The following is a 20,738-nucleotide window of genomic DNA, read 5'->3' on the forward strand; positions in this document are numbered from 1 at the left end:
TATGGGGAAAGGACAAAAGACATTACTGGGGAATTATAAAGACATTTAGAGGGGTCGCCCTCATCACTAACTCACCTGATTTTACCATCAGCAATGTAACCCCTCAACGCATCGCCTTCGTTCTGCACCTGAAATAAAGGACAGATCACAGGTTAAAAGAGGCTCACACTTGAACTTTTGAATCTTCATACTTACGGCGTATCGCTCAGAAAAGTCAAGTGGATTTTGCCAGCGCCATTCTGAAAACCAGTGAAGTAACTGGACGAACGCGCGCCCCTGCACCAGAAGCAGGATGGAGAGTTCATCCTTCCAAACCATAAGGTGAGCTTAAACCGGGGGTTTTGGAGGAAGTCAGAGAAGAACGAAGGGGGAAAGGGGGGAGCAAGCACACTATTCTGCAGACAGTTAATCCCCTTTCTCATCTGCAGAAGGATATTCCTACAGGCCAGACAAGCAAGATTTGGGGGTCCTGTTCAATCGGTGGTCCGAGTTCTGCGCATCACGCTTGAAGAGGCCACAGCAACCCAGACTAGACCAGCGCCTCCGTGGGAGCCAGGTGAGCGTTACAATTTCAGAATATAGTTTCACATTGTATCCACCTCTTAGCAAGTCTTTCCTTGGCCTGGTTTGGGTTCATTTGTTCAGTTTTACACAAAAGTCTGGTGGTTTTAAAACGCTGGCTTTCTGATAGTGGTGAGCACCAGTACTGCATCCATTTTTGACATTAAGAAAATGAATTCCCCACAGTTCTGGGTTGCTTTTGGCAATCAGCATTGCCATTCCCAATGGTTTCAGGCTACTGTGTTTGTAGCCCAATGGTGGTTTTAGGCAGTGCCCTCCTGTGCTCACAACATAGGCAAACATGGGTGACAGCCTTTTCTTCATGTTTTCCCTGTGCCCTCTCTGGGGAGTTCTGGCCATCATGATGTTTTCAATGCCAGTAATGCACAGTTTTATGGTAGGGCTTGGATGCATGGGTAAAAACATCCCACACATCACCCCCTGCCCGGGCCCCCCCTGACGAAATTGGCTCCTTTCACGCCATGATCGCTAGGGCAACAGAGCTGTTCCAGCTATGCCCCAAAGAGCAGAAGAAGGAGGGTTTCCTCTACCAACGACGGGAGGCCAAGAGGAAGACCGTCCTCTCAGTCCCATTACTGGACCACATCTGGGACGAAGGACTGACACTGCTGAAGAATGTGTGGGAGTCCATCTCCACCGACCGTTGGGTGATAGATGCTCTGGTCCACGGGCACACTCTGAAGTTCCAAATAAAGTGTTCCCGTCTATCACCCGTGGCCAGGAAGGAAAACCACATGCCACAGCTGCTTCTGGAGGTACGAACAATGCTAAAAAAGGGTGCGATAGAACTTGTCCCGAAGAGGCTCCGGGGCTCCGGAGTATACTCACAGTACTTCCTCGTCCGAAAGAAGACCGGCGGCTGGCGGCCCATCCTAGACCTTCGCCACCTCAACAAATACATCAAGTCCCAGAAGTTCCACATGGTCACCCTTCAACACGTGCTGGGACAGCTGGAGGAGGGCGACTTCCTGTCGTCGCTCGACTTGGAGGATGCCTACTTCCACATCCCCATACACAAAGGACATCGAAAGTTCCTACGATTCGTGGTCCAAGGGCGACACTACCAGGTCAAGGCCCTGCCCTTCGGGTTGAAGTCGGCGACAAGGGTCTTCACCAAGTGCCTGGCACCGGTGGTGGCGCGGCTGCGCCTGCAGGGGATCCACGTATACCCCTAACTGGACGATTGGCTCATCCGAGCAATGTTAAGAGAACTCGCTGTCGATCACCCAGCGAAGACCGTCTGCCTGCTCACGGATCTGGGATTCTCGGTCAACTTCGTGAAATCCCACTTGGTATCGTTGCAAGACGCCCTGTTCCTGGGAGCCAGACTCAACACAGTGGCGCGGTTGGCCTCACCGTCGGAGGAAAGGACAAAGGCTATCCTGGGAAAGGTACAACGGCTGTTGACCATGGAAGTGGCCAGGTTGCGGTCCATCAAGTCCCTGCTCGGCATGATGTCATCGTGCATCTACCTCGTGCGTCTATGAAGGTTGCGGATGCTGCCACTGCAGGAGTTCCTCGACGCCAGTTTGATGCAAGCGGCGGGCAGCTTCGAAGACAAGATCTCCCTCAACGAGACATTCCATCAAGCGATCCGGTGGTGGGGCGCCTGCGCGCACCTAGCGGCGGTCATTGACTTCCAGACCCCAGAGCATCAGGAGACGGTGACGATGGACGCCTCCCTGCAGGGATGGGGAGCGCACACCAGAGATCTTCATACAAGAGACCTTTGGCTCCCGGAGGAGAGGTCCCTGCACATCAACATCCTGGAGCTCCGGGCCGTGTTCTGGACCCTCTGGTCTTTCCTTCCGTCCCTCAAGGGCAAAGTGGTACGGATCTTCACCGACAACACCACCACGATGTTCTACATCCGGAAGCAGGGGGGCACCAGATCCCCAGTCCTATCCAAGGAAGCGCAGGCTCTGTTGCACTGGGCCATCGCCCAGGGGATGTTCCTGGTACCTTTTCATCTGGCAGAAGTGAAAAACACTGTCGCCGACTCACTCGGCAGGGAGCTGCGCTCTTGCCGCGAGTGGGAGCTTTGGCAGGATCAAGTGGATCTCCTATTCCGACGATGGGGCAGTCCCCAGATCGACCTGTTCGTGACGGTGGCGAACACCAAGTGCCGGAGGTTCGCCAGCAGGTTTCCCCAGCCGGGAGCAGGGGCGATGCATTCTCCTTCCCCTGGGACGGCCTGTTCCTGTACACGTTCCCACTGGACCCGTTGCTTCTGCGACTCATCAATCAACTCAGACGGTCCCGGTGCAGGATGATCCTCGATGCACCGGCGTGGCCGAGGCAGATATGGTTCCCGGACCTTCTGGACTTGTCAGCGTCCCCCCCAATCAAACTGCCGACAGACGCGGATCTTCTCGCCAGGGAAGGAAGCGCTAGCCTACAACACGACCCGGGATCGCTGAACCTGCAGGCATGGCTCCTGCAGCACTAGAGTTCAGAGGCTACGATATCCCGGTGGACTGCAAGGAGGTACTTGCAAAGGCCAGGGCGTCCTCGACTCTTAAGTGCTATGGACATAAGTGGAAGAGGTTCTCTGTCTGGTGCTGTGCACAGAAGATCAACGCTCTACGGATTACGGCCCCTCAAGTGCTGAGATTACTTGCTGTCGCTGGCCAAGGCGGGGCTGACACATGCCTCCATCAAGATCCACCTGGCGGCTATCTCCCGCTACACCACAATTCTGGGGCGGTCGTCGCTGTCGTCTCACCGCCTGGTGAAGGAGTTCATGAAAGGACTGACCCGCTCGTTCCTGCCGGTGAAGGCTCTGGCCCCGGCGTGGGAGCTCAACGTGGTGCTGACCAGGCTCATGGGTCCCCCATTCGAGCCCTTGCACTCGGCACCGCTGAAGTTCCTAAAGTGGAAGACAGCGTTGCTTGTGGCCATCAATTCCGCACGACGAGTGGGAGAGATCCAGGCCCTCTCCTCTAAACCTCCATACCTGACATTCCACGAGACGAGGGTAGTGCTGACACTGCACCCCTCCTTCATGCCCAAGGTGCCGTCAGACTTCCATCTCAACGAGCCCTTGGTGTTACCTGTTTTCTTCCCATCGCCTTCGTCACCGGCTGAGAGGACTTTGCACTCGCTGGATGTGGCTAGAGCGCTGAAGTTCTATGTGGACAGCACGAAGAGTATTCGGAAGACATCACAGCTGTTTGTGAACTTTGGACCTGTGAACCAAGGGAAGGCCCTCTCAAAGGCTTCCATTTCCAGATGGCTCTCCGGCTGCATCATGCACTGTCCGTTGCCCGGCCGTCCGAGAGCCCATTCAATGAGAGCGATCGCTGCTATCACGGAGTTCCTGTCTGGTGTGCCCCTGCTGGACATCTGCAGGGCTGCTACATGGAGGTCGACACATACCTTCACGAGATTCTACTGCGTCGACCGGGATTCCAGGGAGGAGTGCAGAGTCGGCCAGGCAGTGCTCTGCAACCTGTTCGCTTGAAGGTGAGCCTGGTGAGGAGGTAAGAGATGCTTAATGTTGAGTTGTTGAAATGCTTAATGTTGAGCCTTGCCACCTCATGTAGTTGTGCATGTGTGTACTGCTATGTATTCTTGTATTCATGAGCATGTGAATCCATGCCAGACCCCATGCTGGAGAAGGAACAAGTTACTTACCTGTAACTGTTGTTCTCCAGCATGGGACTGGCATGGACTCACATGCAAACCCTCCCTCCAACCCCTCTGCGGCTCTTCTCTTGGTCCTACTGCCAATTTACATGCTAGCAAATCCGAAGATGGCTGTCAGAGGAGGGGCTTAGGTAGAGGGCAGTCATTGGCTGGGGGCAGTATGACCCAGAGAACAGTGATTGGTTATTAGTAGAAAGACAGTTCAGAAACGAAACTGAAACTGATTTTCTCTTTACCGAGGATTCCCAGCCTGACAACGGGGAATATTCATGAGCATGTGAATCTATGACAGACCCATGCTGGAGAACAACAATTACAGGTAAGTAACTTGTTCCTTCGCATTCAGTACTTGCAACTGGGACTTATCTAGCACTGGATACAGGGCAGACAAGAGTGTTATTTTGAGTTTTTCCCTTACTTTCTCCTGACATAAATTAGCTTAAACACTCACCCCCTGTGCAGCAGCTCTCCGTGCCTTTAGCCTCACCAGCCTCGCCTGTCCCAATCTGTCTCTCTCATTGCAGCACCTCAATGGACACGGGTCTCTAAGCTGATATGGTTCCACCACCCCACTACTGGGGACTGCACTCACTTCTGCGCTTCCCTGTGCTCCCCCTAGTGAAACTTTTTTGGGTGTTGCTGCGTGATGTGTGTGCTTCCTATTCCTGCATGCTCACAATGCTGACATCATTCCACACCCTCACTAATGGTGACTGCACTTGTGCTGCACTCATTGTAAGAAACAACAAGACTCGAAGTACAACCCAGTATGAAAGCTTTCTTGATCTACCCCAGACTTTGGAAACAATATACTCTGCTCCTAAGTCTCTCCTTATCTCTAACAAGTTCGTAGGAACCTAAAACCACCTCTTCCATGAATGTCTAATCTAAACCAGTTTAACCATCCCCCTTTGCAAATTAAAATTCTGACTCCAATGTGCCACCTCTAACTTGTTGGACTAGTCAATGTGATTACAGTTTTCCTCTGGATTCCCACTGTGCTATATATCTAACTGAAATGTGTCTATGCTATATATACTAGTTTACCTGTAATCTGTGATTGTGGTCTCTTGGCCACTTACCTGGAAGCCTGCCGAACTATAGGCCATGTCACATTGCGCAACATTCAGTTTGTTGGGTGTCCACGTTAGCTTCATGGAGACCATCTGGGCTGGCCACCAGAGCTGGCGAAGGAAAGTGGTGGGTGCGGGGGGAGTATGGTGCTGGGGCCAGAGTGGTATGTTGGGGAACCCCCGCCAAAAGAGACTGGTGAAAGGGGAGCAGAAGCACAAGACAGGGCTTGAGGGGGGCAGCCGTGATGCTGCGTTCCGCAAAGTTGGTCTTTTGTTTGCAGGGTTTAGACCCCAAAATATAACCTACCTATTATCATACTCACTTATAATAAAACCTCCCTGTTATTTTTACAGGGGACTGATGCCCTCTAATGCTAAATCTGCACTATACAAACCCTAATGAAATTACAAAATACATTTAAATTGTTATTGCTGGACAACCATTGTGTGCATATTTCTAGAAGATGATATAATGAATATGTTATTCTGAGAGAAACGCAATTTATGTGCATCTTTTCCTTGATCCCACACCAGTCATGAATGGGTTGACAATACTATTGATGGCAATTAAAAGAAAGGTTAATTCCCCCTTCTACTCATACTTTCTATGGATGAAAAATGGGTTATCTTGATAGGGACTTTAACTGTTGTGTTTATCCTTCAACTGTAGTTCAGGATATTAGGGATATGAACAGCTGGGAGGATATTACATATTTAGAAATAGGAAACTTTTATCCACCCTGTCCCTGTCCCTCTGATTAGGCAACAGTCTAATCATAGAGACATGGGAAACTAGATACAGAAGTTGACAGCTCAAGTAATACATCTTATTGTTTAAAAAGCTGCGAACCCATTAAGGGTTCTTGGATGACACAGGCACAGCTTTCAAGCAGATTCGCTTATTAGTGTCACAGACCTGACATGCAATTCATCAAAATTACCAAAAGATGGATTTATATAAATACGTTTGGTAACTCCTTGTTATGTACAAAGGGAGGCTTTCACATAACCAGTAGTTTAAAGGTAATGAACCTTTTATTTGCAAGTTGATGACATAAGACGACCCCCAGCAGGAGGAGTACAATCTTCCCACTAAGGCCCTGCTTCTTCACTGGCTCTCCTTGGAACCCTGCTACATAAGATGCAGTTCTATGTTCTATAGTATCTAAGTGACAATAGACATAGTGAAGGAAATATTATACACTCATGGTTTAACAGGTAAACATTGGAAACACTGCACATCCTAACACCTCTCCTCCTTAAACATAACAAGTAACTGTGTGGGTGAGGACCCACTAAAATTGAAACCTGTAAAACACATATTGAACAACTGAAATTGAAACCTGTAAAATAAATATTATACACTCGTGGTTTAACAGGTAAAACATTGGATGCGCTGCAAGTCCTGGCACAAATCAAGAGCATAGATATATGACATCTAGTGGTTGATTAGGTAGAGTCACAAGAAAGTCCCTGTCTCCAACTAACTGAAGACAAATTAACATTGAAACGGAAAAGCCACCCTTTCCTTATTCCAAATAGCTCCTCCTTTGACCAACACTGACGAACCCAAGTCTTTCACAACTTGCTTGGGTTCAGAAAACAACGAGGCTCCTTTACGAACTTTGGTGGGGAGCTTGACTTTAATCCAATCACCCTCTTTGACCTTGAGTTCCCTACAACAATTCTTCTGATCATACCTCTCCTTAGATCTAACTCCAGCTTCAAAAATTCTCCTTTTTACACTCTCTAGATCCACATCCACCATTTTTGATTTGCCCATCCAACCTGGACATAAATGAGTATTTGGTTTTCTTCCTCTCAGGATCTCAAATGGACTCACGCCTGTGACACTATGGGTAGTTAGCCTATACTGGAACGTGCGTTCCATCACTGTTCTCACCCAATCTCCTCCAGTAGCCACCGCTATCCTAATAGCCTCCATCAGAGTCCTATTAAATCGTTCCACACACCCATTACTCTGGGGATGATATAAAGAAGTATTCACCTGCTCAATCCCATGATTCTCTAAGAATTCTTTAAACTCTCTGGAAACAAGTTGGGTCCCATTGTCAGACAAACACTTTCTTGGAAACCCTTCTCTCCAAAACAGTTGTTCCAAAAATCTGATTATACTACTACTGGATATGTCCTTGAGTACACATACCTCCGGCCATTTTGATAATAAATCCATGACTACTAATAGGTAGCTATCTCTGCCACCACCAATATTAAATGGACCGAGGAGATCTAACGCAATTTCGTCCCAAGGGACACGCGGGGACTCCCTCACTACCATGGGAACTTTTTGCACTTTCAAGCCTTTGTTTCCCTCAATACATTCCACACAGTCTTTGACTTGTTCCTCTATGTCCTTGTCGATACCAGGCCACCAAAATTCAGACCTCACAAGTCCCTTCGTCCTGGCCAGACCTAAATGCCCAACATGGGCCAACTCCAAGACAGACTTCCTCATACCGACTGGCACAACCATCTGGTGACCCTTGTATAAATAACCATCCTGAATCCATAGCTCCTCCCTCACTTTGGCAAAACCATTCATCTCGCCCCTGTGGCTCTTAATTTTACCTTCTGCAACCAGAGTAAGTACTCCTTGATATACAACATCCTCCGTGCAAGACACATCCCACTCACTTTTCTTTAATGTTTCATGCACCTGGAATATTTCTGCACTCTCCTCTGAACTTGTAAAGTCACTATCGTCAGAAATGTCCCTCTGGACAGATCTAGACAAGACGTCTGCAACCACATTAACCTCCCCCTTTACGTGGAGCATGGTATACTGTAACCCTTGCAATGCCGTGACCCATTTCATAATGCGTCTTGACACTCCCTCCAAACCACCTTTCGTATAAATTCCAACCAAGGGTTTATGGTCAGTGCAAATGGTGAAACTCCTCCCCCACAAGAATCTTTTAAATTTCTCGACACCCCAAACGCATGCTAGAGCCTCCTTCTCAATAACTGAATATCTAGATTCTGGGCCCTTCAAAGACCTGGACGCAAAAGCCACAGTCTGTAAACCTGTCTGATCCTCCTGCATCAGAACAGCCCCAACACCATAATCACTGGCATCAACAAAAAGCAATGTGGGTTTACTTTCCTCAAATATTTTCAAAATGGGAGCATTGACAATAGCCTCTTTTATCATCAAAAATTCTTTCTTGCACCGGTCACATCATTTAAAAACGACTCCCTTGCGAGTGAGAAATCTCATATTCCTCGACATTTCTGCTAACCCCTTGACAAATTTGCCGTAAAACTCCACCAGTCCCAAAAATGATAGTATGTCCCCTTTAGACTTAGGCTCCTCCATTCTTTTTATGGCCTCAATAGCCTCCTCCTTGGGTCTAACCCCTTCCCCAGTGATCTCATGACCCAGGTACACCACTTTGTTGGCTTTAAAAGTACATTTTTCCAAGGCAACGGTGAGGCCTGCCTCCTTCAAAATATCCAAAACTCTTTTCAAACGAACATCATGCTCCTTCTCATCGCTCCCACATACAAGAACATCATCCTGATAACACATCACCCCTTTTTCACCCCCAAGTAATTTATGCATAATACTCTGAAACACACTTGCGGCTGAGACCAAACCAAATGGCATGCGAACACACCTGAACAATCCAATCGGGGTGATGAAGGCGGTGAGATCCCTGGAATTAGGGTGCAATTCAACCTGATGGTAGGCCGATTTAAGATCTAGTATGGAGAACACTTTTGACCCAGCTACTCCCACCATCAAATCATCTATTCGGGGAAGAGGAAACCTGTCTGCCACAACCATGCTGTTTAGATGTCTAAGATCTATACAGAGCCTCAAAGACCCATTGCCTTTTCTGACTACAACTATAGGACTGACCCATTCAGATGCTTCTATCTTTTCAATGACACCATCTCTTTCCATTCTCTTGAGTTCTTCCTCTACATCTCCTCTAAGAGCAAGAGGAATAGTTCGCATTTTTGCAATCTTAGGGACAGCTCCTTTCTTTAGGCGAATTACATGTACAAAGCCCTTAAGACACCCAAATTTCCCAGATAACGTGGTTTGTATCTCTGTGGGCTCTCCTCCCGCAACAGACATTACCTGCTCGGGATGACTTGCCTCAAGCCTTATCTTCAATTCAGCTTGATCACTCCATGACAACAATTCACCCCCTCTGTTGGTAACATACACACAACCTTTGGCCTTCCTGTCCTTAAACTGTAATTCAGCATCAAAGCAACCTATAATATCTATGGGAACATCTCCATAAGCATTTGCTTTAACAGTATTTTCCCACAGAGTACAACTATCGAATTTGTTCCTCCACACTTCCACACTTATCAAGGTGTAGTCAGCACCACTATCCATTAGCATGCGTACGGGTACACCTCGAATTACAACCTCAGCATAAGGTTTCTGCATTTTCACTCTGCCATTGACAGCATTCACTGTAAATACCACTTCTCTGCCATCCTCACAATATGACTCATCTTCATAACTTGCACTTATTTCATGCACTTGATTTGACCCAGCATTAAAATTTCTACAACATCGGGCAATGTGCCCTCTCACACCACACTCATTGCATATGATATGAATAGCAAAGCAATCCTTATCCGAGGCTATATGCGACAAGCTTCCACATCTAAAGCATCTTCTCCCTGGAAAACCTCTGGATTGTCCTGAATCCCTAACCATCTTGAAAGAATTCATGTCTTTGGGAATCCCTCTGCTATCTTTTGCAGGAACCCATTGACGCCATCCTCTGCCAGTTGCTGGTCTGTTCTCTTCGCTCCTTTTAGCATTCTGCGAGGCGCGTCTTGGATTCCACGTACTCTGCCTCTGAACAACCTTTGACACCTTCAGCACTGAACCCTGACTCCCATCCAACTTGGGTTTACCATTGTTCACAGTATCCGATTGAAGAACTTCAATGCACTTATCTGTGTGTTCCACCATTTTCGCTATCTCAATTGCTCGATCCAAAGTGGGGTTCCTCTCTTTCCATAGTTCTTTCCTAATACTGTCATTGGAACATTTAATCATTAGCTGGTCTCTCAAGTGCTCATCCTGACAGTGAGTGAATTTGCATTTCACTGCTAAGCCCCTTAAAGCCGTGACAAAATCCTCAATACTTTCCCCATTCTTCTGCTCTCTCGTGGCAAATTTATATCTTTCCAATATAATGTTCTCCTCCACTCTAAAATGCCTGTCCAGTTTGGCTAATGTCCTTTCATATGGACCAGCATCCAAAATGTCAGAAGGCTCCGGCAATCTCTTTAAGACCTCTTGGCCTGCAGTTCCCAAACAGTGAAATAGCAATGCCTCCTTGCGCTCATTGGAGTAGTTGGCACCAAACACTGCTAAGGCATATTTGCTGAATCCTTCCTTCCAGTCTTCCCATCTAACCCTGGGTTCACCTGGCACTGCCAGAAAAAACACAGGAGCAGGCACATTTGCCATGTCTCAAAGTTGCAGAATAGAATAACAAGCTTGCAATTCTGGTTTAACCAATAGAGCTCCCACCCAAACAGGTAGGTGACACTAATTAAAAGATAGCTGCTTGGTTATGTACTCACCCTGGAGCGCCTCACCAGGGTCATCGGCGGCGACTCCTTTCTCAACCTTGCTCAGTGTGGGGCCAGGGTGTCCAATGGCCGCTCGGAAAACACACAACCCAAAATCCAATTATAAAAGTGCCAAAGCCGTGTCTTTGCCAGCCCGGTCTCCACAAGTTCAACAAAATTGCAGGGGTCCAATTCCAGCTCCCACAGACCACGGAGCCTCCAGGGGTTTTCCTCTGGCGCTAGCAATGTCCCTCCGGTGGATGCCACACACTGGATGTCAGGCCGTCAATAATCCACTGAAAAAGGCCCTCCCTCAGGCAAGTCAGGCTGGCTCCGCTCCACAGCCAGCACACTAGATCTGTAGAAAAGGCGCTGGGGGTCGTCCTCCGGGTCCCAGTCAAAATCCTCGTCGCCAAATGTTATGTACAAAGGGAGGCTTTCACATAACCAGTAGTTTAAAGGTAAAGAACCTTTTATTTGCAAGTTGATGACATAAGACGACCCCCAGCAGGAGGAGTACAATCTTCCCACTAAGGCCCTGCTTCTTCACTGGCTCTCCTTGGAACCCTGCTACATAAGATGCAGTTCTATGTTCTATAGTATCTAAGTGACAATAGACATAGTGAAGGAAATATTATACACTCATGGTTTAACAGGTAAACATTGGAAACACTGCACATCCTAACACTCCTCCAGATAAAGGATGTGGAATTACCTTTTTTATTGTATTAAAGTCTCCTTTTTCCCCTTGTTGTTTTAAATCTCTGCAACTGCCTCCCCCTGGCATTGCCATAACACTCAGTCAGGAATGACTGAGTTTAATTTAAATTTATTATTAATGTGTTACAGTTTATAAATAAACTTTTCACATAATTACATAATATCTATAAAAAATTCTGAAAATAAAATAAAACACAAGAATAATTTACATAATCAAGCAACCTGATAATCAAATTACTTACATAAAACATATAAAACATACTAAAATGAAATGAAATAAAATACAATTCATTAGATACTAAAACACACCTGTTCCCATTGTACAAATAAATAATTCAGTCCAATCAAATTGAAATACCCAATCGCCTCTTAATCACTAACCAAACGTTATACATTGCTATTAAGCACTTCATGTGAGTAGAGTTCAAATTATGCCACCAGAAAATGTCATCCTTTATGTGATCTACATTGTGCGCATATTTCCCGTAGCATTTTTTATAGGTGTTAGTCATCTTCGGACAACCAGTCAGTACATATTTCCCAGACTCTATGAAGTCTTTGTTCTCACATAACCTACACCAACGCTCAGAGCATATTAGTTTGTTTACGATTCCAGTGTTTTCCCTCACTAGAAGATAATTTATCCTAACCAATAGGATAAATCGCCTGAGTCTAACTCCCGGGCACAGATTTAAGTATTGTTGGGGCTTTTTGTATGTATACAAAATGTGTTTCACAAATTGATATTTTTTTTAATTGTTCCACGTGAGCATAGTTTTCTATCCAGTCACCCAGATCTATTTTCCTTGACAAAGCAGATTTAACTGTAGGAGAGAACTCACAATATCGCTTACTCCACCTCAAAGTGTTTAATAATTTTTCAATATTGGTTTTTAAGGGCGACTTCTTCGGTTCCTTACACAATTCTTGCCACAAGGAAACCAGGAGTTGGTTTGAAGAAGTGCTATCCAGCTTCAAAAAAAGTTCTGCCCTTCTCCTAAGGACCACTGATTTCAAAGATTGCAACCCCATCTCGAATCGGATGTTGGCCATTGGGATACAGGAGGGGAGGCCCAGTTTTTTCCAAAATGTACCCTCCAGTACCTGCAGCCACTTAAGATCAATCTTTTGGAGAGCTTCAAGACCATATATCATCATGGGGGTAAAAACCAGTTATGAAATAGCGAGCTTCGACTGAGAATTCCATTCCAGCCCATGTCAATCAGAAATAGTTTAATAAGATTAGATGACATTGATACTATGTTATGACCCTATGAGTTATAATGCTGTAAATCTGAAAAGCAAATATATGAATTTAAAATGTATAAATATATCGTTATCTATAGTGTTAGGTGGAGCTTGCTGTTCTTGACACTAAGGGCCTCATTACGAGTATGGAGGTAGCCATGCCCTTAATAAGGATATGGCTACCTCTATACCGGGCTCCAATACCGGGTTCCTTCAATGAGGAATAACCGGGTCATTCCGACTTCGGAGGACCCGGTTATTCCTCCTTGAAGGAACCATTCCCCATTCCCATTTGAGCCCCCATAGGGCTCAAAGGGAATGGGGAGGGAGCTAATAACGGGCACGTTACTAACGGCCCGTTATTAGCTCCCTCTTCCCCTCGAGGGACCCGGAAAGGACGTCTGATTTTACCAGACGTCTGTTCTGGGTCCCGCAAAGGGAACCTCGTAATAGGCACTCCCGTAATGAAGGGTGCCGGTCCCGTACCGGCACCCTTCATTATGGGGCCGCCAGGGTCGTAATGAGGCCCTAGATCTACACATAGCAATAGCAAGCAATCAAACATTACTTTGGCATCAATGATCTTCTTTTTACTTTGTTTTCTTTGGCTTTACAATTTCACAGTCCATATAACCATTCCAAAACCCATAGACTGCAGATAAAAGGTATGGATTTTTTGAGTCTTAAAACAAAAAACATGCACGTAAGAAATATTTTCATTGTACTACTCGACCATGAACCGCCTCAAAGGATGCTGCCAGGCAACCTGTTCTTCTGCATCACATGGCTGCCATTCTAAGATAAAAAAAACGTTTTGAACACCTTCACTGTTTAGCAATACAGCACATATTGGTCCTGTAGTAGTCACGTACAGGATGTGCACAGTTTTACCAGGACATGTATCAGATGGTTGTCCTAAGTGGGGAACCCCCCCCTATCTTTTCTGATCTATAAATGTTTTATTGCACCACTTTCCTTGGAGAAAGCTAATAGGTATTGTAACCATTAATCCAACAGGTAATGAAAGCATGATCAAGAGGAGAAATGCCAGTTATTCTTTAAAGTATGATGATAAATCGTCAGAAAAGCTCCAATCCAACATGGACCATCATGTCGAGGAGAGAAAAAGATCTGTGAGCCATCTGTGGACAGGATGTCCTCAGGAAGTACAAGAACGAAACAATGATCAAAGGCAAAGTGGGCCCAGCGAACCAATATATTCCAATTTACATGAGCTAACTCTTAATGTACAGAAAAAAGAAGCCTACATTGATTGTGAGACTTTAAAAAGTATTAAAAGAACTCCAAACACGATACCATGGGACTCAGACCGACTGCAAAGCTACACAGCATACAATTGTCCTCCAAGGCAACAAATCTCAGAGCCTGACCTCCCTACTGTGCGTCAGCAAGCACATGGAGTAAAACGAAGATTCACATGTACTGAGTGTGGAAAAAGCCTTTCTTCAATGGCAGCACTTGTTAGACATGAAAGAACACATACAGGCGAGAGACCTTATCATTGCACTGTTTGTGGGAGATGTTTCAATCAAAACGGAGCTCTTCATCGACACCAAAAATTGCACAGAATGAAAAGCGAGCAAACCTTCCACACTGCGAGCCATACTGGACATCAGCAAACGCATGAACTAAAAGGCAGATTTAAATGTACTGAGTGTGGAAAAGGCCTCTCTTCCATGACTGCTCTTATGAGACATAAAAGAACACATACAGGGGAGAGGCCATTTCATTGTATGGTTTGCGGAAAAAGCTTCAATCAAACAGGAGCTCTTCATAGACACCAAAAAATTCATACGGGTGAAAGACCTTATCATTGCAGTATCTGTGGGAAAAGTTTCAATCAAAAGCACAATCTTTTTGAACATCAAAAAATACATGCTAGGCTACAACAAAATGGTATTGTTGATCTATCGGAAACTGTATAAGGTTTGAAATATGCCACTACCAGAAACATACCGGTAAAAGCTGCCAAGTTCTGGAACTCCCTGCCTCCAAACCTCAGAGCAGACTTGCCTTATCAGAACTTCCGTTCCAAGTTAATCTCCTGGCTGAAACTGGAGACCCACTAAAACCAGGTAGTGTCCAGCGCTACACGCACACATCGTAACCACGTGTGCCTCTTGCTTATCTGTATATTACATTACGGCCTGCTGGCCTACTGTTGATTTGTATATATTGTATATAACATTTGTGCACCTATATTTGTATTATGTATTTTCCTCGTGTAGTGTAACCAAGCTTCGAAAATTCTTGTAAAGTCTGCGCCCTGATACCCCCGGGTACGCTCGCGCATTATAAATAATAAAACAAACAAACATACCAGCACTATGAGACAAATAAAACGATAGAAAACTGTACATTTATGATCACATCAAAAATGTCCTACACAAGTAAATATATAATCTGTAAGGAAGGCATGGTATCAACCGTAAGACAGCCACAAGTGACCACAGTTCAAGGGTGTTTATTGAACTTCAAAAGGGTTTGAAAAACGACTATCTAATCCTAAATCTAAAGATGGGAGCAAGTTACGACCATCAAATAATAATAACGCCGTCCTAGTGGTGTAAAAGGGCCTATACTAATAAACCTATTGCCAGTCTTTACCTCTAAATACAAATAGTGTAGGAAACAATGTTATGCAAAAGAAAGAAGTGTTCAAGAAATGATATGTCAGGATATTCAGGCCATTGGCCTCCTTTGTCCACGTTTTCAGCAGAACACAAGGCAGCACACTCGAGTTTAGCACAGTTTCTGGCTTCTCTAGTATGAGGGTGCAGTTCAAACATTAGCATCAGGGCCTTCTCTGCCCAAGTCTCATGGCCTTACAAAGTCTCTTGTTTCAAAGGCTTGATGTAACAATCAAACAATAAGAACCTCATTCCGAGTTTGGTGGTGTGGGGGAAAAAGTGGAATTCATTCTATTACCTCAATTTTTCCTGCACCACCACATTGCAAATTTTGGCTGAATTACCACCAGTGGAATTACAAGTGGTAATTTGACCGATTTTGGGAGGTAAAAGTAGAGCATGTACCTCCAGCATGATGCTGAAGGGGAATCCTACACTTTTCCTCCCAGAAATCGGCATAATTAATACTCGTAATTCCACCAATGATAATTCTGCCAAAAATCCCCAGTGGAGCCCTATGGACTCCAGAAAATGGGGATTTACACCACCTACCACCACCTGTAATCCCATGGTAAATCCATGGGCACAAGTGGTGGTAACTTTAAATCCATTTGGTGGTATCTCAGAGGATTTACCTCCGAAATACCTCCAAACTCGTAGTGAGGCCCTACCTTCCTTTCCTCTTAGGATTTCACACATACCCTATTTCTCTAGTGATTCACTATTCACCTTGGATCCCCCTCAGCCGGGCTCATATCCCCTTTAACACAATGGTTGTAGGATTTTCACGTATCCAATTTCTCGGGTGATTCACGGTTCACCCCGGATCACCCTCAGCCGGGCTCATATCTATTTTAACACAATGGGCCTCATTACAAGTTTACCGGTCCGGTATCCATGGTACTGGTAAGCTTGCCGGTACCATAGTTACTGGACCGGCAAACTACGAGTTCTGCTCGCCAGTGCCTTTTATCCCGCCAGGTCTGACCTGGCGGGCGGAACGGCACCCGCGAGCAGAGCATGTCGGATGCACCGGCACCATTCACAAATGGTGCCGGTGCATCCAACCTCCCCATTCAATTGAGCCCCATGGGGCTCAAATGGAAATGGGGAGCATTTTATTCCGGCACCCGCGAATGGGCAATTACCGGGTCAGGCGTGGCCGTATTTGCCCATTTGCGGGTGCCGGAAAAATTTGCAAGTTTGGTGGCAGCATGCCAGTTTTTCCGGCAAGGCTACCGCCAAACTTGTAATGAGGCCTAATGGTCAATCAGTGTCAAAAACACGCACAAAAAAGCTCAATTACCCCTCTTTTAGTCCACCTTCAAATTAGATCAGGGACAAGGAGAGGAATACTGATAGATTATCTATTTCATCTATCTGAAATTCACATAGAACAAAAAATAAATTCCAAAGAGTAAACAAAATAAAAAAACATTTTTAATCGCTAAATTTTTGACACATAAATATATGGTGGGTGCTTTCCACAAGGCACCTCACACACTTAAAACAAATTGATAGTTAGAAAACACAAATACTAAAAAGTCCAGCAAAAACACATTTTCTACTAGTGGTGTCTAGAGTTACTATAGTGACAGTTTTAACAGATCACCTTGACAAACTGTTTTCAGAGTATTGATTGTCTTGCAATTTAGGGGGAACATACTATAAATGGACAGCATAAAAAGGTACTAGTGCTGCAAAAAAGGACACATTAATTTCAGTGTCTACGGGATGTCTACATATGTTTTGGCACACAGATTACATCAACACCATCCCTGGTGTTCTGCTGTTTTAGTTGTGGCCCTCTTCGGGACGGTATATTGCTTTTCAAGTTGACAGAAAGTTCAAAACACAAATCCCCAGTTTTTTCACAATTTTTCAGGTACTTTATATTCTCTTGTGGTTGGACTAAAGCTTGGTTTCTATGACGAGGGAAATGGAAAATCACTTCCTTTTCAGGGGTTGCATTATGCAGCAATCTATTTGTGTTCTGCTTTTAGGCAGCCGTCATGCCATTGTCGTTATTTTCTCTCAACACTGGTTTGCTTTTTGGCCACTTTTCAAACCTTATGTTTACTCGGCGGCTTGTTTGTAGAGTAGGCGCCGAAAAAAAAAGTAGGCTTCACAAACAACCGGTGCACAGCCTTTCAATTTGGGTGCGACTTGGTCCTTTAAATGTTCGCATATGTCTCGCCCACCAACTTATGAATAGTAGATTTCAGTGGATTCAGACGTCTTTCAAGTCACAACAGCTCTTCGCTATCAGCGCGTGGAAGGCAATTTGTCTCTGATCTAATTCGAAGGTGGACTAAAAGAGGGGTAATTGAGCTTTTTTGTGTGTGTTTTTGACACTTTATAACTAGTCCCTACTTTAGCGCAATCCCCCGTAAACAAAAAATTGGGACTCACCCTTTCTTACGCCCCCAATGGTCAATGAGCCTCCTTCCACCAGGCTCGGACCAATTTAATTCACTTTAACTCAAACTTGCTTTCAATTGATCTCCCTTGTTCGAGCCCGGACAAACCTTATCTACTTTGTCATCAACTTTCTTGGCAGTATCAACATCAAAGACTTTCGATTGTGCACAGGATTTTGCTTGACCCACCGCAGGACCACTTCGATGCACGGTTCTTTGCCACTCTTTCACCTTTGTCAACTCTCAGTTGGATACCTTACAGAGGCCTTCGAATGAGCATGCGGTGCCAGACCACGCTGTCAAAGGTATTGTATCTTGGTTTCAAAGTTCAATCACTCATCTGTTGTTCAATTTTACTCGCGTTTGTTATCACATGCGTTTCATACACTGTTAGCTTCAGCACTCACCATACAATGTTGCCACTTGCAACCTTGGCTTCAACACAGACCAATCTGGTAGCAGTCTCCCCAATTCATCGGCTGTGTTGATTTCACTGGCGCTGCTTTGTTGTTGGAGCCAAGGAGAGTAACACGACAACTGCCAATTCTCCCTTCCTTGATTATCGGCACGGGAGAGCCCTGGATACCTCCGACACACAATGCAGGATTCTTTGCCTGGTTTTCTGGTCTTACGCTTTCTATTCTCGAGGTTTCGTGAAAGTAACGGTTCCTTGTCGAAAAGGCCAAGGGCACTTCCCTCCTTGTGATCCCCTTCTGTTTTGCCGTCTTTCTCCTCGTCTTAAACTGCCATCTTGGAACTGCTGCTTCCTCGTGTGCTTCGCCTCACTCAGAGTTTGCTCTCATGCTCTGCCTTTTATCTACGTGGGGAAGTGTAATGGAAGTCAGGTGTGCGTGATGGTCAGTAACTGCCTGACCCTGTCTGACCATTGTATTGGGACATGCCAGGTATACGGCTCGGGTGTAAGTCTGTTTTCTCTCATAGCGAGCTGTCCATGAGAAAGTGTTTGTGTTGTGCAGGGCGGAAAGGGGGGTTCAGTTCCTAAGTATCCTCCCTGATAGGATGGGGTAAAGGTGTTACAGGGAAGGGGATACCACGTCTTACCATCCAGTGTCCCACTCCCTGAAGACCCCTCACTCAGGTGATCCCCCCGCACTGGTTCACCCCCAGGAACTGGAACCAAAAACGATGGCCATGTCCTGGCCACCTGGATGACAGATCCCCTGAGACTTGTTGGTGAGACACCTGTAGGTTTCTCACACATTCCACAGATATACCATGTCACCTCAGTGACACCATGAGACAAACAGTTACAGTTTATTTTGAAACAGAAAAATATGATGGCACATCTTGACATATTATAAAAGCAAACAACATATGATTTTAAATTTAAGTTTACAGTGAACAAGTCAATTTTGAAGTGAAAATCACCCCCAATTTCGTCCTGATTTGCTATTCTAATTGGGTCATAATCAATATTTTACATAATGCATACATTCCTCCTACTATAAAGTCTAGAAACACACTTTACTATTCTGTGAATGTCTGCATTTTTATTTATACGCAGTTAATTTTCTCAAACTGGTATTTTATAATCTTGTCCAGTACTGCATTGCAGTCTCCATCAATTGCATATGACTCTGAGAAATGTGTATGTTGAAATATACATAATGCATTTACTGTTACTTGTACATATCATTGGTTGACAATAAAGAACTGTTTTGATGAATAATTTCGAAGCATTTCTGTCTCTGATTGAGCTTTTCATCAATAGAAATGTTATAATAACGTAATACTGAATACTGCAATACCATGACATTATTACACCGCTGTATACCTTGTTTTTCGTGTGAAATTATTTTTATTGAGAGAAACACAGGAAACTGAAGAGAAATGGCACACATATGCCTCAGTTCATAATACTCCTCAAGGACTCCTCATCGCTCGCATATTGGAATAAAGTTTTGTTAATATCTTTTCCATCTTAGGCCACTAATGTGCAATTTCCTAGTACCACCACATGATTTATGATAGGTCAGGTCGGGAAACCATGACTAAGCATCAGTATTGTATTTCTTTAACCCTATTTTTTAATGTGGGATTACTCACTAGTAATCTGCATTACCCTTGGTCCTCCCAGCTCTTAGAGACTCGTATTTGCATGGCAAAGACGTATTTATCCATGCTTAAAGAAGGAAACGTGTATCTCCCCAAGCGATGTTTCCACCTGTGGCACATCATTTAGGGAACTCTTACAGGTGAAGAGGACCAAGAGCAATGCAGAATAGCTGCCAGTAATCACTCATTAAACCCTTCCTCATTACAGCTCTTACTTAATGAAGAGCTAGTAAAGTCATCTATCGTCCTGTATGCAACAATACCCATTATACAAATGGAATCAAAGTAAAGAAACACTGCTGCATTTGTTTTTTGTTTTTTTTAAACTTTATTTTTTGGTTGCAATTCACAATACACACGCATGAACCACTCTGTGGTAATGGATATACATGTTAAACGCTTTGTTTTCTCCCATACATATACCTATATAAAAAAGCATCACAATTAATGATGTTAAACGTTTGTTGGCGGGGTTAAGACACACGTTTCAATCGGTATCGTCCTCTTCCGAGTTAGGTGGGGTGGTGCGATGGTAAGTCCTGAACGCTGACCAAATGTCTTTAGGTCTGCAAAGAGAGGGGACCAGACCTATATAAGTTTCTTCACATTCGTGCACATATGCCAGTGATTTTAAGAATTTTTCTGCATAGGGGGCGTGGGGACTTTTCCACTTTTGCAAGATACATTTTTTAGCCACCACACAAGCGACGTTGAATAGCCTCCTGGTTTTTTCTGGGAATTTACCG

The 20,738-nt window shown here is 45.0% G+C and overlaps 1 protein-coding gene across 1 annotated transcript in view; it reads left to right on the forward strand.

The window, feature by feature from the left end:
- Positions 1-19,600, forward strand: part of LOC138567643 (zinc finger protein 2-like) — a 563,467-nt gene extending 543,867 nt beyond the window's left edge. The window contains exon 8 of the mRNA XM_069646107.1: positions 13,863-19,600. Coding sequence (XP_069502208.1) covers positions 13,863-14,791 — 929 coding nt within the window. The 3' untranslated portion in view covers positions 14,792-19,600. The remainder of the gene's footprint in view (positions 1-13,862) is intronic.
- The last annotated feature ends 1,138 nt before the right edge of the window (positions 19,601-20,738 follow it).

This window comes from Ambystoma mexicanum, chromosome 2p (genome assembly GCF_040938575.1).
Source record: "Ambystoma mexicanum isolate Mex_15411 chromosome 2p, UKY_AmexF1_1, whole genome shotgun sequence".
Lineage (NCBI taxonomy): Eukaryota > Metazoa > Chordata > Amphibia > Caudata > Ambystomatidae > Ambystoma > Ambystoma mexicanum.